Genomic DNA, 24184 nt, shown 5'->3' with positions numbered 1-24184 from the left:
ATTGTCTATAATCAATCAATACTATCATTGACCCGATTCAGGGCTCCAGTCTCTTGAGGCTGCGAGTCCCTTGGTCCTCTGTGATTTAACTGTATATGAGTCTCTGTCTCTTCCCATGGCTTGTGTTGTGCAGGTCGCAACAACTCTCTGCCCTAATCACCCAGGGCCTACTGCCCAGAGCCCAGCTGCAATGATTCCTACTAGCCAGTCCTGGGTCTCGCCACCCGTCCCTGCCTTTCCCACAGAAAGCACAAGCAAGGCTCTTGCCCAAGTGTCCTCCTCCGTCTGCCTCCTGACTGGCCTGGGGCTTCCCCAAGTTGGGTGCCCCGCCCACACTGGGAGCTGTGAGCACCGAACTTTTCAGTGGCCGTTGTCTCCTGACCTGCTGTCCACATCATACCTGAATAATGGTAAAACTCAGGTTTTAAAACAAGGAGTGCTGCATCTCACAACTGGGTGAAGGGCCCTGGAGGGACAGGGGCAGGGCTACGGGCCACAGCGCCAGCTTCTGGGCCTAGGGACATGTGGCTACCCGCTGGGACTGGCAGCTCAGTTCCCTGAGAAGGAGCCTGGGATGGAGGTTGGGACCGTGGGTGGATGCTGACTCGTCCATCACTTCCTGGTGTGTCTTCCTGGTGTGTCACCGGCCTTGAATGGGTGTGTCCTCATGCACCGGGCCCTGGGTTGGAACTGACAGGGGCTACCCCTTCCTGCTAAACAGGCCACTTCGCCCAGGGCAGGACGCAGCCACTGGTGCTACAGTGGTCAGCCCCCAGCCCATCACAGCACCAGACCCTTCCCCCAAGTCCCCCAGAAGTGAAATTAGGTAGTGGCCCCAGGACTTTGGTGCCAGAAACTGCCCAGGAGGGGCTCCAGGTCAGCCTGGGCTGGGTGTCCAGCTATCAGCTCAGGAGCGGTGGTTCCTGTGGCTCCTGGGTCTGGTGAAGGCCTGATAGGGACCTTGCCGGGGCCTATGGGGTTGGATACACACTCAGGGTTGGGACCGGTCTGATTAGACCAAAGCCACCACGTTTAATTTGTTCTACAACCTCACAGATAAAGGAGTCCGTGGGGGTGCCATGCCCATCCCATGGGCTGGGGGTACACACGTGATGTGGAAGTCAGGGGGCCGTGGGTACGGTTGACTCCCCCAGGCACTCCCCGTCTGGGCACCAGGGGTGGGTGGGCTGCCTTTCTCAAGCTCCCCCTCCCCCACACCTGCCTCTTAGGGCACCAGGTGTTTATGTGTGTGTGGGGGGGAGCTGCTCCCATAGTCCCCAGCTCTGGGGGTGGCTGTGTTTCTGGAAAGACCCAATGGGGAGAACCCCTTCTGGACAGGAAGACTGGGGTTTGGTTCTGAGAAGTTTTCACCATGAGACCCTGGGCAAGGTCATGTCTCTTTCTGAGGCCTAATTTCCCCATCTATAACATAAAAGTAAAAACCACCCAGCCCCATGACCTCCTGGACAGATGGGGTTGTGAACGCATATCGTGGGGAGCCTCCTGTGTAGTCAAGGATGACGGAACGCCCCCCGCCCGCACCCCCACAGGGGCTCAGGGTGCTGTGGGAACAGTGGCCTTGAGCACAGCCAAGCTCTGAATGTGAAGGTGGAAACAGCCCAGCCAGCCCTCCAGGTAGCAGTGGGGACCCAGCAGGACCACACTGCCTGAAAGCGAGGTGTCACGCAGGGTGTCAGGCAGGGTCTCTAGTCTCGCTCCCCGCACAAGAACGCAAGATATGGCGAGGCCGTAAAGGAACACCAACGGAGCCATAGATAGGGGAGTCACACCACTATAGTCTCGCTGGCGGCTGGGTTGGAGACACAGGAAGCAGGAGCCACATGATCCGCAAACTGCAGTCCACTTGTCTCTGCCAACCAACCTCACTTGCTAACTGCAATCCGCCTCTCTGCAATCTGCGATCCACACTCCTCTGCTTGCTAGCTCAGCCACTACTTCTTGCTAGCCCTCATTTGCTGCTAGCGTAGCCACAGCAGTTGTATTAGTGGCCAATGGCTTACTGGTTACAGCTGACGGCCAACTAGCCACAGCTGATGGCCATCCAATCACAGTTGAGGGCCATTTACTACCTGAGCCAGCACCTTTCCCTGAGAGCCTGGAAATTGCACTCCTGGCTCTGTCCCTACACTCCACCCCTATAGGGTCTCGCCTCACAATCTACGCGACAAGCTTCTTCCGTGAGGGGCCATGTGTGAGGAGCCGGGAAGTGAATGCAATATCCAGGACACAGCCAGGCTCTCATGGCACAGCCAGGCTTTCTCAGGGCACCACCGGTTCTGGGCACAGCCAGACTTCCTGGGCTTCCTAGGGTACCACCAGTCTACCCGGGCACAGCCAGGGCCTCTCAGGGCACTGCCACTCTCTCTGGGCACAGCCAGAATTCCTGGACACAGCCAGGGCTCTCAGGATACCGCCAGTCTTTCTGGACACAGCCAGTCTTCCTGGGCACAACTACGGTTTCTCAGAGTACTGCCAGCCCTCCAGCCCTGGACACAGCCGTGGCACAGCGAGAACCCATGGACACAGCCAGGGTCTCTCACATGTTCTCGATGGCAGCCAGTCCAAACACAAAAGCAAACATCTGCTAGTTCCACTACATGGTGGTACGTTCCCAAGCAAACACTCAAGGGGTCCATTAAATTAGGGATGGAAGGCAATTCCCTATAGTCCATAGTCATTCGCCAGGGCTGTGCATTGGCCCCACATCCTGTGCCCACGCCACAGGGCGAGGTCTCCAAGTCCTCCCCAACCGGGGGGTGAGGGCCTCAGCAAGCACTTCCCTGGCCACAGGGCCGCAACGACCTTTGCTTTCAACGGGCTGTGCTGGTTGGCGAACCATCCATGTCCTCCCACCCTCCACAAGGGTCCAGCTCTCTGGCAGCTGCTCCTCCTGGTCTTCCTGAGACTGAGTGTTCATACACACAAACTGCTCCACCGTCCTTTGGGGAGCTTTGGCCGGCACCGTAACCTGCTCGCTGCTTCATTTGTCACGCAGGGTGTCATGTGGGGTGCTGGTCCCACTCCCCACATAAGAACGCAGGACATGGTGAGGCCGAAAAGGAACACCCACGGACCCACAGATAGGGAAGTCATACCACTATAGTCTCACTGGAGGCTGGGTTGGGGACATAGGAAGCAGGAGCCACATGATCTGCAACCTGCCATCCACTTCTCTGCCAACCAACCAACCAACCCCACTTGCTAGCTGCAATCCGCCGTTGCTAGCTCAGCCACCATCTTCTTGCTAGCCCCCATTTTCTGCCAGCATAGCCACGGCAGTTATATTAGCGGCCAATGGCCATTCACTACCTGAGCTAGCACCTTTCCACGTGAGGCTGAGAGCCTGGAAACTGCACTCCTGGCTCTGTCCCCGAATGAGGTTTCTCTGGATGGGACTGTTAGTCCATTTCTGTAGCTCCTGACACAGATAACAGGAAGCCAGGGAGGGCTTTGTGCTAGGGAGCAGCAGGCGGGCTCTCAGGGGAAGTGCAGCCGCCATTTGGGGCACCCACTTCTACTGGAAACTCAGGGGGGGCTGCTACTGGACAGGAGGGGCCAGGGGAACTGCTGGGTCAGACGCTGGGCTCACCCACTGGGACAGGGGGGTCGGTGAGGAAGGCTGTGCTGCAGGCCCCACCTCTGAATTCGGCCTTTATTCCCATGGCCCACCCCCTGCCCCCACTTTGCCTGGTCATCTCCTGGGTCCGGAGAGCCCAGCCTGACATGGTGTGCTCCCGGGCAGCTGTGCGCTGGAGGGGCCCTCAGTGAGGAATGGAGAGGAAATTACTAGCTGAGCAAGTACACTCTCCACCTCTGGTCACCAGACTGAGTTTTCGCTTTCACTTTCTCTTCTAGGAAGTTAGAGCACAGGAAGGTCGAGTCAACTCTCTTGCTGGCAGAGCGTCCTGGGACCACGGTCAGGGATTGAGGAATTCTGAGGAGGGACATGGAGCTGCTGCCAGGCTGGGGGCCGCCCACCTGGAGCCCCGCATCCAAGGCTGACGCCCTGAGTCTGGTGAGTCCTGTGAACCTCATCTGTCTCCCGGCCCGTTCCTGTCACCGTGGTGTGCCCAGCTCTGCCCCTCCTTCCCAGTGTCTGCCCTGGGCTGTGCCCCCCTCCCATCCACATACCAGACTTTGCCCCAGCTGCCCAGCTACTTGGGCTGTCCTAGCCTGGCACATGCAATTCCTTGGTCACAGGCAGGAAAGCCATTCTCAACCACAGGAACTCCCCACTGGCAGCCCCCCTTCAGGGCAGAAGGCCAGGAACCTGCCATTGGCTGGGAGCCTGGCAGGGGCTGATCCCTCCCCACCGCCTGCAGCCTGTCCTGGGACTCGATCATCTCCAATGTCTGTGCACTGGGGTGACGCTCCTGGCTGGCCGTCACCCCCTAAACCCCCTCCCGCACGCCCCACTGACTGCCAGGGCCCCCAGCACGGCCTCCTTCACCTGTGTGCTGCAGGGCAAGAGAGACCCTACGCGCTGTCTCTGCCAGCTCCGAGGGCTCAGGGGACCAGCACAGGGCAGCAGGGAGGCCCAGAGGCTGTCCAGGCCAGAGGAGGTCTGGCCTTCCCGGGTGTGGGGACCCCTCTGGTGAGCAGGGGCCCGAGTGGGGAGCTGGGCAGTCCCCACCCCAGGCTCTTAGGGTCGTTCGTGGACAAGGGACCATTCCCAGAGCTTGTCCTGGACCCTCCTGTGACACCCCTGCAGGGCACTGCTGCCACAGGGACCCTGGGACTGAGCCTGGGGCCCCCCTGGCAGCTCCTGCCCCAACACCCTGTCCTCTGCTCCCTTAGGCTCTCTACTTCCTGCTCCTGGGGTCCCCCCACTGCACTGAGACGATGCCCCCATGCAAAGAGGAGGAATACCCAGTGGGGGACGAGTGCTGCCCCAAGTGCCGCCCAGGTGGGTGCTGCCCTGCTGGGACCCCTGTGGGGGCAGGGCTGTGGTCCAGGGACACCTGTGCAGGTACTAGGGACAGGGCAGGCACTCCTGCCCCCTCCCTGGCCTGGAACCCCTGTGTTCAGAGAACCCACCACCATGGGAAGCATGGAGCTTCTGGGGCACAGAGGAGGGTGGAGCCTTGAACCCCAGGATGGCCCCTGCGGCTTCCACGCTTTCCCACGAGGCCCCCACTACACTGCACAGAGGCCGGGCTGTGGGATGTGGCCAATCCATTTGCGGCCAAAGGACTGGGGTTCAGACAGGGCACCGCATCAGAGCCAGGTCTCCATGTCCCGGGAGACCCCACATTGTACCAGAAAATTCCCATTTACCCCAAAGCTGGCTCACTGGTGCGGTGGGAGACAGCTTGGCAAAACGCATGGCCTGGGGGCCTCTTAGGTGCCTTTCAGTCCCTGTGGGAGGTGTCACACCTGCCTCCAGGTGGCATTGATGTGAGAGCTCCCGAGGGCCCGCCCCCATCCTGACTGTGGAAACCCTCTGGGCTGCAGGTTACTATTTGAAGCAGGCTTGTGGGGTGTTCACGGGCACATTGTGTGCTCCCTGCACCCCGGGAACCTACACTGCCCACGTCAATGCCCTGAGTGAGTGTCTGCAGTGCCGCGTCTGTGACCCAGGTAAGACCTGAAATCCCACTGTCCCAGCACACAGAGCTGTCCTGGGCCAGGTCCTGCCCCATCTCCCAGCGGAGCTCCTTGCGGGGGACCCTTCAAAGGAGCCTCAGGCCCATGGTCCCTCCTGCCTCTTCCTGAGAGGGTCTGGAGCGTCTCCCCCCATCACCCCACCACCTAGGCCCTCCGGAGCTCAGGGATCCTATCCCATCGCTAGGGCACCCCAGCTTGGGGCAAACCCTGACTGAGTAGAGGGTTACACCCGCCTCTGCCATCCTGTGGGCCCCCTGCACCTGCAGTGTGCAGGTTCTCAGGACCCTCAGCTCCCTCTCCCCCCCCAACACACACACCCTAGGACCCTCCTTGGGCTGAGCACTGGAGCCTGGGCCCTCTTCCTGCCCACGGCGGGTGGTCTGGAGGGCATTTCCCAGGAGGAAGGGCAGCACAGAGATGGAGGCCAGAATGCTTTGGGCTTCAGCGAGGTGGGGCTGAGGGGCTCTGAGCCTGGCGCTGCACCCACAGATCTTTCTGAAGAAAGCACCTGCCTGACGGGGCCGAGGTGGGGGCAGAGGTCACTGAGGTGTCCCTCAGGAGGGTTCAGGGTGGACCAGGACCCCTTGCTACCCTAACCCCCACCAGCTGAGGGTGGGTCTGCGTCCTGTCAGTGCCATCTGACTAGCCTGGTTTGCAGGATGGGAACCTGTCTAAGGGACAGGTCTTCAGGGCTGGGTGGCCTGCGCTGGCACCCGCCTCCTCGCCCGCCCCCGTGCTGACTTGTTCTCACTTCCTGTCTGGGCCTAAGCTGGGAGGACTTCTCACTTTCCCCGGAGGCCTGACCCACCTAGAAGACCCTCCTGCCGTCACCCCTTCCCCCTGAGGCTGGCCCTTCCCTTCAGCAGCTCATGTCCCTCAGAGCCCCTTTGGGACTCACCCCCTGTGTCTGGCACCTCTGGGCCTGTGTTTCAGCTGAGCTGGGGGTGCACTTGGCTGGGACCCAGACACCCCCCCAGGGCTGCACAGCTGGGCTGGGGTCCTGTCACCCAGTGCACTCACCAAACCCCGGGCAGGAGCCCTCAGGCCTGCAGGTGCTGTGCAGCCCTCAGCTTGGTTTCCTCCAGTGACGGGGCACTCACCACCACCATGGCAGTCCTTGATGCTGCTCTCAGCTCCTTCTCTTGAATCCCAGCCATGGGCCTGGTGACCAGCGGAAGTGCTCCAGCACGGAGAGGCGCTGTGTGCAGCTGCGACCAAGGCCACTTCTGCACGACGGAGGACGGGACGACTGTGCCTCATGCAGGCCCCACAGTGTCTGCAGGCCAGGCCAGAGAGTGCAGGAAAGAGGTGAGCCACAGGCTGGCGCCTCACCCAGCTCCCCCTGCCTGGTGCCCAGCGTCAGTGAAGAGACAGACCCCAGACCCGAACCCAAGGGGTGGAGGAAGCCCAGCTCCCCACCAGGCCTGGGCCCCGAGGCCCCCTCTGCCCGCCCCTTTGTTTCTCAGGCACCGAGCGGCAGGACACAATGTGTGCAGACTGCCCGCCCGGGACCTTCTCTCTCAACGGAAGCCTGGCAGAGTGTCAGCCCTGGACCAAGTAGGTGATCCCGGTGGTGTGAGCCCCGTGTCCCCAGGAGGGAGCTCTTCAGCTCCCCTGGGAGATAAGGGCCCTCCCCCATCAGAGAGACGCTGGGCCAGCCCTGGCCACACCTGCTAGAACCCTGTGGCTTTCATACAACGTGCCACGTTGGCCAAGAGCCCGTGTCAGCTCCTCATAGTTCCCAGAGTGAGAACGAGCTTTCCTGGAGGAGGGTGGGCTGCTGCTGCCAGAGCCCCCCAATCCTGTGCTCTGGGTGTCCCCCAGTGTCAGGGCAAAGAGGCTACCCTGTGATGCTGGAGTCAGGAGAGGCTATAAGCGGGGCTCTCAAAGTGAACACCCCATGCGCCCAGCAGCAGGACCCCCGAAAGCAGATCCCTGGGTCCCAGCCCTGACCTGAGTGGAGCCTGGGGTGACCATATGGCTGCCACAAGGGAGGGGTACTGGTCCTCTGTCTCCACCCCGCCCTGCCCCTCCTTCTCCCTTACCCTGGTCTCTCCCTCTATAACCATCCTCCCCACCCCTCCTGTCCCCTCCCCAGGTCTGTCCCTCTGTCCCCACCCTCCTCCCTCCTCCCTGTCCCCTCCCAGGTCTGTACTGGCTTTAGCAGTTTTCTGTCCCTGACACCAGGCCTGCCTTCGTACTCTGTCTCCTTTGCTGCTCCTCTCTGTGCCCGGGGTCTCTAGCTGTCTCTGTCTTCTCTCCCTCTCCCCTGTCATGTGTCCCTGTTCCATCCTGGTTCTCCTTCCTCTTCCTCCCCCGCCCTGTCTCCCCGTAGCTGGGGGACATGGGGAGTCAGACAGACCCACGATGGCCCCGAGAGCTGCCCTGTCGCTGGGCCAGCCTGGCTGTGCAGCGGGCCCCTCATGGGTCCTGTGATCGTGGCCAGCCTGGTGCCTGTGTTGCTGCCTGCGTCCCTACCACCCCTCTGTCCTAGGTGCAGCGGCCTGCTGCAGGTGGAAACAAACCCCGGGACCAGCAGCACAGATGCCACCTGCTCCTCCTGGCGATTGTGGGTCTTGCTCTGTGTCCTCATCCTGGTTCCCGTTCTTCTGCTCCTTTGCTACGTCGGGGAGAAAGCCAGAAAGTCATGGGGTGAGCTGTGGGGAGCCATGGTTACAGGAAACTCTGAGCTTTACAGAATGGCTCGGTTTATGCTACCTGTTTCCTCCCCCTGAGGCAATTGTCTCTGCCTGCACCTGGGGGGATCTTGAGCTTGTAAGCTGCTGAGGAATTTGGTGGGAGCGGCCAGTTCCCGGACACAGAAGGCTGATGCCTATCAGGGCAATTGATAAGATAATTACTTGTGAGAGTTTCGGTGAATGTTGTATCCTCTATGTGAAAGCTAAAGAATTTACATTTGTTATGTTAATACATACTTGCACATGCTCAAACTGCTTATATGGGTGCAGTAAAATAAACTTAGTGTCTTCAGGATCACTGAAGTCCGCGATCGCCATCATATGTGAGAGTGTCTTTTATTCATTCCCACTCCTCCATTCGGGAACCCATCGACTTGTGGCGGCTGGCCCGTCACACTTGGCGCCCAACGTGGGGCCTGAATACGGGGGTAACAGTGAGGAACACCGCGTGGAAGGGCCCGGCTCGTATAAGAGCTTATCAATGGATGCATGGTGAGTGAGACACGATCCCCTCGGTCGAATGAATGTGTGAATGATTGATAGTTCCACGACTTTTTGTCACGGAGCTTGATTGGGCCCCAATCCAGAAGGGCACCTGATTGTTTCTTTGTTTGAAAGAAGGACCGAGTTAGGGAAAAGGATGGGTCACGCCAGCAGCAAGGACCTGTACGTTAGAGGACTTAAGAAATTGCTTGCCGCCCGTGGCTGTCGGGTGAGCAGAGAACAGTTAGATAAGTTTTTAGAATTTGTAAAAGAAGTTTGTCCGTGGTTTCCAGAAGAAGGCACTGTCAGTCTGGGAACTTGGGAGAAAGTGGGAGATCAGTTACAAGATTATTATGCTGTCCACGGGCCTCAGCAGGTTCCGATTGAAACATTTGGACTGTGGACTTTGATCCGGGACTGTTTGAACCTTAAACATGAGGAATGCAAATTAGAGAAAGTGAAACAAGCCAGCGATGAGGAGGGAGGGGCGCAAAGTTGTTAGAGGGAGTTCTTAAGGTTAATAAAGAGCCTGTTTATCAGGAAACTCCGGTCGAGCACCGGGAAGATTTAAAACCTCAGGATCAGGAAAAATTAGAAGATGAGGCAGCCAAATATGATAGGGACAAAAACCCTCCTTTAGTGGCTGTGGCTCGGGAGGACGAGCAACTTGCAGATACTGCACTTTCTCTTGCAGATCAAATAAAAAAGATTCAGGGACAGTTGATAGAACTTAAAGTTGCTGTAGACGGAGGAAATTGTCCTCGGGGTAAAGATCCCCCCATAGTTGATCCCTCTGCACCACCTCCTGAGGAGTCCTGTAGGTGGAGACCTCCGCCGCAGTCCCCGGTTTGGGACATGCCTGCAGAGCCTTCGCCAAGTTATGTTAAGCCAGGATCGGACTCTGTTGTACTATCCCTCTTCAAATAGCTTGTGAAGAGGCTCACAAGCAAGGGGAATCTACAGAGCAGTTTGGCGTATATCCTATTTTTGAAAGATATGATCAGACAGGACGTAGGGTTAGGGATTGGAGGCCTTTCCAGTGGAAGCAGATAAAAGAATTGAAAGAGGCTTGTGTGCAGTATGGACCTATTGCCCCTTTTACCCTGGCAATTTTGGATGTTCTGTCTACTGAAGCCACCCCTCCAGAGGATTGGAAGCTTATTGCTCATGCTTGCCTTTCGGGAGGCGATTATCTCTTATGGAGATCTGAGTTTTATGAAAACTGCAAAAAGAAAGCTAATCAGGGAACTTCCGGAAAAATGGCGGAGTGAGGTGAGCCTCTGTAAAGCTCCCCTGGAATTTACAACAAATCGAACAACAAAAACTCCACAAAGGACTCCCTGCACAGCAGACAGGCAACACGAAGAGGCCCACTACCGACTGAAATCACCTACAGGTGGGAGATTCGCGCGAGTGGAGGGAGGAGGAAAGGGAGAAGTGCGGAGACGGAGCCGCAGGCGCAGGACGCAGACCTAGCTCAGTGCTCCAAGCTCGCTGCTTCCCGGAACTACCGCAGCTGCGGGAGAGTGAAGAACTCGGACTGCTAGGGCTCCGCCAGGGCGCCACAGGGCTACAGCATATAACACGGCTGAACCCAACGCTCACGGCAGAGACCTCGGAGAAAAGACTGAGGGAAAAAGGCTGAAAACGGTGGTTTAAGCCCTCACTGCTGAGCAGAGAACGGAGCCTTAGGCACTGAGACTAGCCGCCCCTCCTCCCCTCCCAGAGCTCGCCCGCCCCACCTGCCCGGTGCTAGAAGCGAAACAGTAGCAGTGTCAGATCAAAACAACAGAAAATTTGCTGTTTTGAGAACTGTGGACCGCAAACACAAATTCACAGCCCAACTAGTTCCAGCAAAGGGAGAGAGCTGTGGAAGCAGGACCGGCTGTGGTGGTGGTTGCCGCCATTGCTCTGGGCCACCTCTCACAACTCACCCGCCCCTGACCCCACCTATCTGGGCGGATCCTGCAGGAGTAAACAGAACTGCTGAAATATACGGGCTCTGAATCAGGAGCTGGAAGAGCTTTGGAACATCAAAAGCTCTCCGCATACCCACCGGGACACTGCGCCCTGTGACCTAGACGAACTATTAACAGAGGAGAAGCCCGTCTCCCAGGGAATCCCCCATTGTGTGAGAAGTTGGAATAGTGCAGAGAAAACATAGCACTACCGTGTGGGAGAAGAAAAATAAGTTGCAGTTGGAGAAATAATAAAACATTCTACCAACAAGTACTGGCAAACAAAAGAAAGACCGCTATCAACCTGTTGCAGAAGTCACTCCTGTAGATGTCTAGGAAGAGAAATAGTAAACCAGTAATCGCCATGAATAACCAAGGCAACAAGATAGCTCAGAAAGAAAGTGAAAAATCTCCAGAGAAGGCACTTAAAGATACAGAAATATGTGACTTAAATGACAGAGAATTCAAGATTGCAGTTCTGAAAAAACTCAACGAGATACAAGAAAACACAGATAGGCAGTTAAAGGAACTCAGAAACTCAATCAAAGAACAGCATGAGCATTTTACTGAAAGAGATTGAAATCTTAAAAAGAACCAAATAGAATTTCTGGAGATTAAGAACTCAATAGAAGAAATTAAGAATGAAATAACCAGCTTAGGTAGTAGAGTTGACCAGATGGAGGAAAGAATCAGTGACATCGAAGATAGAAACCTGGAAATGACACAAATAGAAGAAGAAAGAGACTTGAGACTTAAAAGAAATGAAAGAACTCTACAAGAACTTTCTGACTCCATCAGAAAGAGCAATATAAGAATAATGGGCATACCAGAAGGAGAAGAAAGAGAGAAGGCAACAGAGAATATATTCAAACAAATTGTCGATGAGAACTTCCCAAATTTGTGGACAGAACTGGACCCTCGAATCCAAGAAGCAAATAGAACACCTAGTTACCTCAATCCCAACAGGCCTTCTCCAAGGCACATTGTATTGAAGCTGTCTAAAATCAACGACAAAGAAAGAATCCTCAAGGCAGCCAGGGAAAAGAAGACGGTAACTTACAAAGGAAAGCCCATTAGATTATCATCAGATTTTTCAGCAGAAACTCTACAAGCCAGGAGGGAGTGGAACCAAATATTCAAACTATTGAAAGAGAGAAATCATGAGCCAAGAATAATATATCCAGCAAAGATATCCTTTAGATATGAAGGAGGAATAAAGACCTTTCCAGACATACAGAAGCTGAGGGAATTTTCTAATACACCACCTGCACTACAAGAAATACTAAAGGAGGCTATTCGACCACCATCAACAGGGACAATTTGTGGCAACCAAAACTCAAAAAGGGGGAGAGTAAAGGCCTGAACCGGAATATGGGAATGGAGAAAGTGCTGAAGAAAATGGAATACTCTAAATATCAAACTTTCTTTTACATAAACTTAAGGGTAACCACTCAAAATAAATCCAGAAGTGAAATATATACTGAAATAAAAGAAGAAACAGAGAAAAACATCATAGAATACCACACAGAAATAATAGACAACAACGAAAAGGCAAAGAAACAATGGAGACACAGCCTTACCAGAAAACTAAAGATAGAATGACAGGAAATCCTCACATATCAATAATCACCCTAAATGTAAATGGACTGAACTCACCAATAAAAAGGCACAGAGTAGCAGATTGGATCAAAAACTAAACCCAACCATATGCTGTCTCCAAGAGACACATCTCAGCTACAAGGACAAGCATAGACTCAAAGTGAAAGGGTGGAAATTGACACTCCAAGCAAATGGTACCCAGAGAAAATCAGGTGTAGCCATAATGATATCAGATGAAACAGACTTCAAGGTGAAAAAGATAACAAGAGACAAAGATGGACATTTCATAATGGTGAAGGGGACTGTACAACAAGAAGACATAACAGTCATCAATATTTATGCCCGCAATCAGGGAGCACCGAAATACACCAAGCAACTACTACAGAACTGAAGGGAGAAATTGACCAAAACACAATTATACTAGGGCACTTAAATACATCATTGACAGCTATGGATAGATCATCCAAACAGAAAATAAATAACGAAATAGTAGCCCTAAATGACACATTAGATGAAATGGACATAATTGACATTTATAGAGCACTTCATCCTAAAACATCAGACTATACATTCTTTTCTAGTGTACATGGAACATTCTCAAGGATAGACCATATATTGGGACATAAAATCAGTCTCAACAAATTTAAGAAGATTGAAATCATACCATGCATATTCTCTGATCACAAGGCTTTGAAATTGGATATCAACTGTAAAAAGAAAGCGGGAAAAAACACAAATACATGGAGATTAAACAACATACTTTTAAAGAAGGACTGGGTCAAAGAAGAAGTTAGAGGTGAGATCAAAAGATACATAGAAACAAATGACAATGAAAATACATCCTACCAAAATTTTTGGGACTTAGCGAAAGCAGTTTTAAGAGGGAAATTTATCTCATTACAGGCCTATCTCAAGAAAAGAAAACTCCCAAATAAATAACCTCATGTCACACCTTAAAGAACTAGAAAAGAACAAGTAAAACCCAAGGTCAGCAGAAGAAAGGAAATAACAAAAATTAGAGCAGAACTAAATGAAATAGAGAACAAAAGACAATAGAAAAAATTAATGTGACAAAGAGCTGGTTCTTTGAAAAGATTAACAAAATTGACAAACCCTTGGCTAGACTTACTAAGATAAAAAGAGAGAAGACACTGATTAACAAAATCAGAAACGTAAAAGGGGAAGTTATCACGGACACCACAGAAATACAAAGGATCATCCAAGAATACTATGAAGGACTATATGCCACCAAATTCAACAACCTAGAAGAAATGGACAAGTTCTTAGAAACATATAGCCTTCCAAGGCTGAACCATGAAGAACTGGAAAATCTAAACAGACCGATCACCAGTAACTAAATTGAATCAGTCATCCAAAACCTTCCCAAAAGCAAAAGTCCGGGACCAGATGGCTTCACTAGTGAATTCTACCAAACCTTCAAAGAGGATCTAATACCAATTCTGCACAAACTCTTCCAAAAATTGAAGAAGAGACAGTACTCCCTAACTCATTTTATGAGGCCAACATTACCCTGATACCAAAACCTGGTAAGGACAGCACAAAAAAGAAAACTACAGACCAATATCTCTAATGAATACCGATGCAAAAATCCTAAATAAAATTCTAGCAAATCGAATACAACAATGCATTAAAAAGATTATTCATCACGACCAAGTGGGGTTCATCCCCAGGGCACAAGGATGGTTCAACATCCGCAAATCCATCAATGTCATACATCACATAAACAAAATAAAGGACAAAAATCATATGATTATATCAATTGATGCAGAAAAAGCATTTGAGAGGATACAACATCCATTTATGAATTAAACACTTAATAAAATGGGTATAGAAGGAAAATACCTTAACATAATAAAGGCCATATATGACAAGCCCTCTGCTAATCTCATAATTAATGGAGAAAACCTGAAGCCCTTTGCTCTACGTTCAGGAACACGACAGGGATGTCCCCTATCACCTCTGCTTTTCAACATAGTGTTGGAAGTCCTTGCCAGAGCAATCAGGCAAGAGAAAGAAATAAAAGGCATCCAAATTGGGAATGAAGAAGTTAAATTATCACTCTTTGCAGATGACATGATGCTATATATAGAAAACCCTAAAGACTCCACCAAAAAGCTATTAGAAACAATCAACGAATACAGTAAAGTTGCTGGCTACAAAATCAACGCACAAAAGTCCATTGCCTTCCTATATACTAACAATGAAATCTCAGAAAAGAAATACAAAAACAATTCCTTTTGCAATTGCAGCAAAAAGAATAAAATACCTAGGAATAAACTTAACCAAGGATGTGAAAGACCTATATGCTGAAAACTATAAGACATTTTTGAAAGAAATTGAAGAAGACACAAAGAAATGGAAAGACATTCCGTGCTCATGGATTGGAAGAATCAACATAGTTAAAATGGCCATATTACCCAAAGCAATATACAGATTCAATGCAATCCCCATCAAAATCCCAATGGCATATTTTAAAGAAATAGAACAAAAATCATCAGATTTGTTTGGAACCACAAAAGACCCGAATAGCCAAAGCAATCTTAAGAAAAAGAACAATAATGGAGGTATCACACTTCCTGACTTTGGCTTGTACTACAGGGCTACAATAATCAAAACAGCATGGTATTGGCAGAAAAACAGACACATAGACCAATGGAATAGAATTGAGAACCCAGAAATAAAACCACATAAATATGGACAGATAATTTTTGACAAAGAAGCTAAAACATACAATGGAGCAAAGACAGCCTCTTCAATAAATGGTGCTGGGAGAATTGGATAGCCACGTGCAAAAGAATGAAACTGGACTGCTATTTGTCACCATGTACCAAAGTTAATTCAAAATGGATCAAAGACTTAAGCATAAGACCTGACACAATAAACTGCATAGAAGAAAACATAGGTACTAAACTTATGGACCTTGGGTTCAAAGAGCATTTTATGAACTTGACTCCAAAGGCAATGGAAGTAAAAGCTAAAATAAACGAATGGGACTATATGAAACTTAAAAGCTTCTGCACAGCAAAAGAAACCATTGACAAAATAAAGAGGCCACCAACTGAATGGGAGAAGATTTTTGCAAACAGTGCCTCCGATAAGGGGCTAGTATCCAGAATATACAAGGAACTCATGCAACTCAACAACAAAAAACAAACAACCCAATTGAAAAATGGGCAGAGGACTTGAAGAGACATTTCTCCAAAGAGGACATACAAATGGCAAATAGACATATGAAAAATGCTCAACATCACTAATCATCAGAGAAATGCAAATCAAAACCACAATGAGATATCACCTCACCCCAGTCAGAATGGCTATCATCAACAAGACAAATAGTAACAAATGTTGGAGAGGCTGTGGAGAAAAGGAACCCTCATACACTGTTGGTGGGAATGCAGACTGGTGCAGCCGTTATGGAAGGCAGTGTGGAGGTTCCTCAAAGAATTACGAATAGAATTGCCATATGACCCAGCAATCCCTCTCCTGGGTATCTACCCAAAAATCTGAAAACATTTAGAGATAAAGACACGTGTGCTCCAATGTTCATTGCAGCTTTGTTTACGTGGCCAAGACATGGAAACAACCAAAATGTCCTTCGATAGATGAATGGATAAAGAAGTTGTGGTATATATACACAATGGAATACTATTCGCAGTAAGAAAAGATGATATAGGAACATTTGTGACAACATGGATGGATCTTGAGAGAGTAATGCTGAGCGAAACAAGTCAGACAGAAAAAGCAGAGAACCATGTGATTTCACTGATATGTGGTATATAAACCAAAAACAACAAAAGAACAAGACAAACAAATGAGAAACAGAAACTCATAGACACAGACAATAGTTTAGTGGTTGCCAGAGGGTAAGGGGGGGGGTGGGGTGGGAGATGAGGGTAAGGGGATCAATATATGGTGATGGAAGGAGAACTGACTCTGGGTGATGAACACACAATGGGATTTATAGATGATGTAATACAGAATTGTACACCTGAAATCTATGTAATTTTACTAACAATTGTCACCCCAATAAATTTAATAAAATAAAATTTAAAAAAAAAAAAAAAAAGAGAAAGCTAATCAGAACAATTTGAGGCGAGTTCCCATCACTTTTGAGATGTTGGCCGGTGAAGGCATTTATGCTGAAATAAGAAACCAAATGGGCTTTGCGGCAGGAGCTTATGCTCAGACTTCTGCCGCTGCAAAGGAAGCCTGGCGTATGCTACCAGACACTTCCCGTAAAGAGGAACATGTATCTCAGATAAGGCAGGGAGCGGATGAGCCTTTTCAAGAATTTGTGTCTCGCCTCAATACAGCCGCGGGGCGGATTTTTGGGCCATCGGCTGCTACTCAGTCTTTTATAATGCAGCTTGCTTATGAAAATGCTAATTCTGCATGCCAAGCTGCTATTAGACCATTTAGAAAAAAGGGAACATTGTCTGATTATATTCGTTTGTGTTCTGATGTAGGATTCTCTTTTACCCAAGGCATAGCCATAGCGGCAGCTATACAGGGAAAGCCTATGAAAGAAGTATTGTATCAACAGGCAAGACTCAATTCAGGGAGTCGCCCTGGAATTCACCCATTTTTGTAATTAAAAAAAAATCGGGGAAATGGAGATTGTTGCAGGATTTGAGAAAAGTAAATGAAACTATGGAAGTTATGGGTGCTCTCCAGCCAGGATTACCTCATCCTTCTGCTATTCCAAAGGATACTTATAAAATAGTGCTAGATCTAAAAGATTGCTTTTATAATATACCACTCCATCCCCAAGATTGTAAGAGATTTGCTTTTAGTATTCCTAGTCCAAACTTCCAAAAACCTATAAAAAGATATCAATGGCAAGTCCTCCCCCAAGGTATGGCTAATAGCCCCACCTTGTGTCAGAAGTTTGTTAGTGAAGCAATTGATAACACCAGAAAACAGTTTCCTTCTGTGTATATCATTCATTATATGGATGACATCTTATTGGCTTGTAAGAAAGAAGGAATGTTGTTAGCTTGCTTTGCAGATATGAAAAAGAACCTTCTAGCCTCAGGTCTTATTATTGCACCTGAGAAAGTACAGAGAAGTGAGCCTTATTCTTACTTGGGATTTCAGTTGTTTGCTCAGTATTTCACTCCACAAAAAATAGAGCTTAGGAAAGATCATCTTAAATCTCTTAATGATTTTCAGAAACTGTTGGGAGATATTAATTGGCTGAGCCCTTCTTTGGGACTAACTACTGGAGATCTTAAACCACTGTTTGAAATTTTAAAAGGAGATTCTGATCCGACCTCGCCCAGGTCTCTTACTGAGCCTGCACGGAAGGCTCTTTCTAAGGTTGAGGAAGCCATTCAGCAACAGCATGTTTCTTTTTTAGATTATTCTAAACCTCTATATGTGTATGTTTTAGACACCAAGCATACACCCACAGCAGTGTTGTGGCAAGAAGGGCCACTTAGATGGATACACCTCCATGTGGCTGCTCAAAAGGATCTTACACCTTATTATGAATTTGTGGCCAGTTTAATTCAGGAGAGCCGCTTGGAAGCTCGAAAATATTATGGAAAGGAGCCAGATTCTATTGTTATTCCTTTTACAAAAGCACAGATTCAAGGCCTGATGCAGTTTACTAACAGTTTTCCTGTTCCATTGGCTCATTTTGTGGGAACTTTAGATAATCATTATCCTAAGCATAAATTGCTTCAATTTTTTTCAATGTCATGATCCAATCTTCCCTTCTATAGTGTCACATGCTCCTCTTCCTGCTGTACCTAATGTTTTTACTGATGGATCTAGCAATGGTGTAGCTGTCTATGCGCTCAATAAAAAGGTCATCAAGAGAGTGCAGACACCTCCAGCCTCAGCTCAAATAGTTGAGCTTCGAGCAGTTCATATGGTATTGCTTGATTTTGCTTCCCAGTCTTTTAATTTATTCTCTGACAGTCATTATGTAGTTCATGCCATCCAAAATTTAGAAACAGTACCTTTTATTAGCACCAGCAATCCTGTTATTCAGGATCTATTTCTTCAGATACAGCAGGCCATTCAGCTGCGCTGTGAAAAATTTTACATTGGCCATATTAGAGCTCACTCTAATCTTCCAGGCCCTTTAACCTCAGGAAATCAAATTGCAGACTCTGCCACTCAGCTCGTTGCCTTGACTCAAATAGAAAAGGCACAAAAGGCTCATAGCCTCCACCATCAAAATTGCCAGAGCTTGAGATTGCAGTATAATATAACCAGAAAAGCAGCACGTCAGATAGTAAAACAATGTCCGGACTGTTCACATCTCCAGCCTGTGCCTCATTATGGAGTCAACCCTCGAGGCTTACGTCCTAATGACTTATGGCAAATGGATGTGACTCATATACCTGAATTTGGAAAGTTAAAATATGTTCATGTCTCCATCGCAGATGTTATTAGACATTGTCTTGCTGCATTTGCCATGATTGGAACTCCTAAAAAACTTAAAACAGATAATGGCTCAGGTTATACCAGCAAAAAATTTGCTCTATTTTGCCAGCAATTTTCGATCAATCATGTTACTGGCATTCCTTACAATCCCCAAGGACAAGGGATTGTTGAGCGTACTCATGGTACATTAAAAGTTAATTTACAAAAAATAAAAAAGGGGGAGTTATATCCCCTGACGCCTCATAATTATTTGTCTCATTCTCTCTTTATTCAAAATTTTTTGACCTTGGATGCCCATGGCAAGAGTGCTGCAGAGCGCTTTTGGCATCCTTCCACTGCCCCTCAGGCTTTGGTAAAATGGAAAGACCCACTTACGGGCTCTTGGCAAGGCCCAGATCCAGTCCTCATATGGGGACGAGGACACGTATGTGTTTTTCCACAGGATGCAGAAGGCCCTCGGTAGCTGCCAGAAAGATTGGTGCGACATGTGGACCCTCAGCCCATTGATGATGCTACTGATGCTTTGCCAAGCGGAACCTGACCAGACGTATTGGGCCTATGTACCTGATCCACCAATCCTCCACCCCGCTGTGTGGGACGGTCCTGAGATTCCAGTCTATGTTAATGATACTCAGGCCTTAGGATTGCCCTCTGATGGACACATAAAACAACAACTAGAGAAGAATTTCACTTATAATGGTATAGGAACAGGTTTGCCTATTTGTATTGCAAATAATAGGTCAACATCTGGGTGCTTGCGTAGTTCTCCTGTCACTATGCACATTAATGACTCTTTAGTTGGATGGACTGTTCGTCTTAATATGCTAGGTGATTGGTCAGGAGGACGCAGAATAAATCTGCCCGTCCCTCCATCACATCCATCTTGCAATAAAAGATTGAAATTAAATATTGAGACTGTCCCATGGAGAGACTGTCCTGGCAATGATCCTGTTCGTTATGACATTCCTGGAACAGGCAGATACATCATTAACTGGTCAAGAAGTAACCAGTCAGGATGGGCCCGAGAACTGACTTCTGGACTTTGGACTTCTGATACACAGTATCAGCAAAATTCATTATGGAGACTTATGGGAGTAATAGGTGAAGTTGTTCAAATAGTTGAGTTCTGTAAATCAGGCACTCCCTGCAGTCATGTGAGTGTCTTGAAAGATGGGACTAGAGATTGGACTACTGTTGCTAAGACTGTTAATATATCTGCTTGTGTTCCTTCTCCTTATGCACTGTTGATTGGAAATGTTAATGTACACTTTATAGGAAATCAATTTAGTGTATCCTGTAGTAATTGTTCTTTAGCAAATTGTATTTCTTGGGTACCATTAGGAACTCATGTTATGATACTTAAACAACCATCTTTTGTTATGCTTCCTGTTAATATTTCTGGACCTTGGTATGCTGAAAGAAGTTTGCAGGTTTTTAAAGAAATTGAGTATGCTTTGAGTAGGCCAAAGCGGTTTATTGGGCTTCTGTGTCTGTTCGGTTCTGTGCCTACTCCCCATCCTCATTAGATGTTTCATCAGCAGGATGTTAGACTTACGAGCTGACATCCATCAGCTTGAGCTTAAGGCAAGTCTTAAGACTCTCACCCCTGTGCATTTATGAGGGACGGGTTAGTCAACGACGGGTAAATACTTGGGAGCCGCTTCAACACCTAAGACAGGGCTTGTATGATAAAATATGAGTACCAAAGACGGGTAAGTTGAGGCAGGCGTCCTGGGATGCCTAAGACAGGCGCCGTCACCTCGCCATCCTGACTGGATGGATTTTGTTCATATAAAATAAAAAAGGGGGAGATGTGGGGAGCCATGGTTACAGGAAACTCTGAGCTTTGCAGAATGGCTCGGTTTATGCTACCTGTTTCCTCCCCCTGAGGCAATTGTCTCTGCCTGCACCTGAGGGGATCTTGAGCTTGTAAGCTGCTGAGGAATTTGGTGGGAGCGGCCAGTTCCCGGACACAGAAGGCTGATGCCTATCAGGGCAATTGATAAGATAATTACTTGTGAGAGTTTCGGTGAATGTTGTATCCTCTATGTGAAAGCTAAAGAATTTACATTTGTTATGTTAATACATACTTGCACGTGCTCAAACTGCTTATATGGGTGCAGTAAAATAAACTTAGTGTCTTCAGGATCACTGAAGTCCGTGATCGCCATCATCATATGTGAGAGTGTCTTTTATTCATTCCCACTCCCCCATTCGGGAACCTATCTACTTGTGGCGGCTGGCCCGTCACAGTGAGCAATGGCTCAGGTCCCAGCACTCTCATCCCAGATACCGTCCCTGGCTCTGTCCCTCACATTCAGGGGCCTGGGTACCGGCTGCCTGGGAGGGCAGGACCTCCTGGAGCGTTGGGCCACCCCAGTGCCCGCTGACTGCCGCTGAGCTCCCGTCTGCCTTTAGGGGACAGAGAAGCAAGGGGAGGGCTGAAGTCAGCTGGGAAGGCACTAGGTCACCAAGTGGCGATATCATTCATCCCTACATTCACTCGCTCGTGCAGTGTCCACCCTACTCTGGGCTCTTTGTCTGGGCCACGCTCAGCTGGTCACCAGGATCCAGCTGTATAGACCCACCCACCTCTGGCCTTGGGGAGCCCGAGAAGGCCCAAGGGGGAGCAAGCCCTGAGCAAAGACATGCAAAGGGGAGAGGTCAGCAAGGTCCTCGGGGTGCTGTCAGCACAGCTGTCCTATGTCCTCACCTTGTGCCCCAGGCTTCAGGCAGGTCTCAGGGTCCCAGGCTGTGAGAAAGCTGGGCAGTGGCTCGTGTCCCTTACCTCCCAATTCTGGGCACCTGCTCCTTGAGGGGTGGGGGACCATCCTCTGTGAAGTGCTCACACCTCTGACTGGTTGATGGTCAAATGGGGTGAGTTAGGAACAGGTTTGGTAGCTGAGGAGGTGGGTAGGGGGTGCCCCCACGTCATTTCACCTGTCCTGGTGCCCTGGTCAGGCCTGGCAAGGAGCCCTGTCCACATCAGTCTCGCCAGCCTTGGAGAGGGTCAGTCTCTGGGCAAAGGTCTCACTGCCAGAAGCAGGAACCCTGGGTCTCCCCACTGCTGTGTGGCTCCTCCCTGACACGTGTGTCTCTGTTTTGCAGGAGGACACACCCTAACCCTACCCAAATGTCCTCAGGTAGGTTGCTTGTTCCCCACGCTGGAGGTGATGCTGCTGGGCTGGTTGGGAGCCCCAGTTCCCTGAGGGAGCCGAGTCCTTAGGCCACAGCCGTGCTCACTTGGGAGGGAGGCCACAGCCCCTCCCCCTGGGGACCGGTTGCCCCTGAGCATCATTGCCCACAGTCCTCACCTTAAATGTACCCGGCAGCTGAAGAGACAGCGGGCAGAAGGGAACGCCGCAGCCGTCCAGGTGCTGCCAACATCACAGCTCCTGCCAGACGTCACTACGGTGGCCGTGGAGGAGACAGCATCCATGTCCTTTAATCCTTGCCCCTAAGAGGGACTGACCAGCTGATAAATGGCTCCAGGACACACATACACATGACTGAGCCATCTCCACTGTGCCTGTTGAAAGCTGCCAGGCCCCCAAGGACCAAATGTGGGTCCCAAGGGAGCTGGTGGGACCCACTCCTGGAGTAGAGCAAGAGACGCTAATCTTCAGGAGGCTTTGGGGACACCACACGCCTCCCCATTAAACTCCCAGCGAGTCCCCGCGACTCCTGGCAGCCAGCATCCGCCAACCGCTGACGGCAGCACAGCTCCAGGGAGAGCCGTTGTTCACAAACTAGCTGTAGGGGACCCAGCTCACTGGCCTATGTGGGAATCGAACCGGCGATCTCGGCTTTAGGAGCACAGCGCTCCAACCACCTGAGCCACTCAGCCGCCCCCTGGGGGATGGCGAACAATGTATTCCATTGGGGGAAGAACTTTCCCCATTCATTCATCCCTGGTGATAGTGCACTGGCTGGAAACGCACCTTTCATATGCAAACCAGCCAATCCAGGCCCATCCCCACCTCTACTGGGCTCTCACACCCCAGCCCAGTAACTCTCTGTGGTCACACAGCAGCCTAGCTGTCTGTCCCCCCCAGCCTTTCCCTAAGGAAAGAAGAAGTTGTGGGACTGTGCCTGTCTGGGATTGAGTTTATAATATCCTGAGTCTCTCCATCTGGTCTTCAAGAGAAGGGTCTGCGGTCAGTGATGAGTAAGATTCCTCGCGGGAGGGACAACTCAAGACAGACGGGACCCCGTAGAGACCCCAATGAGCTGTTATAAGAAATAATAGGAGGGAGCCTTGCCCCTCCTTCTTGTTCTTGTGGGAAGCTGCTGCTGGCCCCTGCCACTCCCTCTCACCTTATTGTGAGAGAGGCCCATTAGAGGATAAGATCAAGCTCTTTCTGCTCAGCTCATGGGACAGTTTCACCGCGAGAGACTCTCCCCCAGGGTGGTGCATACCGCACCTTAGTCATCTTGGGATGACATGCTTCGGCTGCTTTGGGACAAATAATTGGGTATTGAAATCATTTTTTTGAAATGGTGTAAGAGTTTCACAGACCCTGCCTCTAATCATGTGATGCTCATTGTTTGTAATCAATAAATACTGTCAGTGACCCGATTCGGGGCTCCAGTCTCTTGAGGCTGCGAGTCCCTTGGTCCTCTGTGATTTAACTGTATATGAGTCTCTGTCTCTTTATTATAGTTTAACCCTCGCCGCCTCCCTCGCCTTCCCACGGCTTGTGTTGTGCAGGTCGCAACATCTGGCGCCCAACGTGGGGCTCGAGGAGAGACTAATGACTAAGAGTCGTAGGGTCTGCAGATACGATTGAAGGGCCTCTGAGCATCCGTCGCGACAGCTACCTGGGGTGAGGAGGTAGTTTTTGGACTTGGAGAATTAAACCGAGGTAATTCAGAGAAGTCAACAGAGAACAAAATTACTAACATTTTCGTGTGGAAGAGTGTGACTGTGTGTGTGGATGCTTATAGCCCCACGATCTTCGTGATTAAGGGACTTGAGTGGGCTCGTCACCACGGTACCGTCACCATGTCATAAGGCGTAATGGCGACTTGGGGGTCTCCCCAACCAGGACTGGGGTTTATACAGTTGCGCCTTTGCCAAGACGGGTGCTAAGCTCCCGCGAGGGGAACGGCCGGCCGAGCCTCTGAGTGCCATTGAGTGAAAGTCCTTCCTTTTCCTTCCTGCTCCTTAACTAGCGTGGGTAATGCAGAAAGCAAGTATAGACCTTATGTTTGCCTGCTTAAGCAGCTCCTTAAAAAGGGGAAACATAAGACCTCAGAAAAAAGGTTAGAAGCACTCCTTAAAGTCACTGAGACTCACTGTTCCTGGTTTCCTAACCTAGGAACGTTAGATTTAGAAAAATGGGATGCGGTTGGCCGGGATCTCCGTGATTTACATGCCAACGGGACGTCCTTTCCCGG

General features: G+C 50.0%; 1 protein-coding gene across 1 annotated transcript; it reads left to right on the top strand.

Annotated features, from left to right (window-relative positions):
- The first annotated feature begins 3254 nt into the window (after positions 1–3254).
- LOC141572043 (tumor necrosis factor receptor superfamily member 14-like) lies at positions 3255–22245 on the top strand. The gene is given in 10 exon segments (XM_074334023.1): positions 3255–3418; positions 3877–4036; positions 4819–4927; positions 5476–5601; positions 6782–6868; positions 6871–6936; positions 7095–7185; positions 8123–8280; positions 21893–21927; positions 22117–22245. Coding segments are annotated over 9 exon segments (870 nt in total). The 5' UTR covers positions 3255–3418; positions 3877–3967.
- The last annotated feature ends 1939 nt before the right edge of the window (positions 22246–24184 follow it).

The sequence above is a fragment of the Rhinolophus sinicus genome, linkage group LG06 (assembly GCF_036562045.2).
Source record: "Rhinolophus sinicus isolate RSC01 linkage group LG06, ASM3656204v1, whole genome shotgun sequence".
Lineage (NCBI taxonomy): Eukaryota > Metazoa > Chordata > Mammalia > Chiroptera > Rhinolophidae > Rhinolophus > Rhinolophus sinicus.
This window is presented reverse-complemented; position numbering and strand designations above follow the sequence as displayed.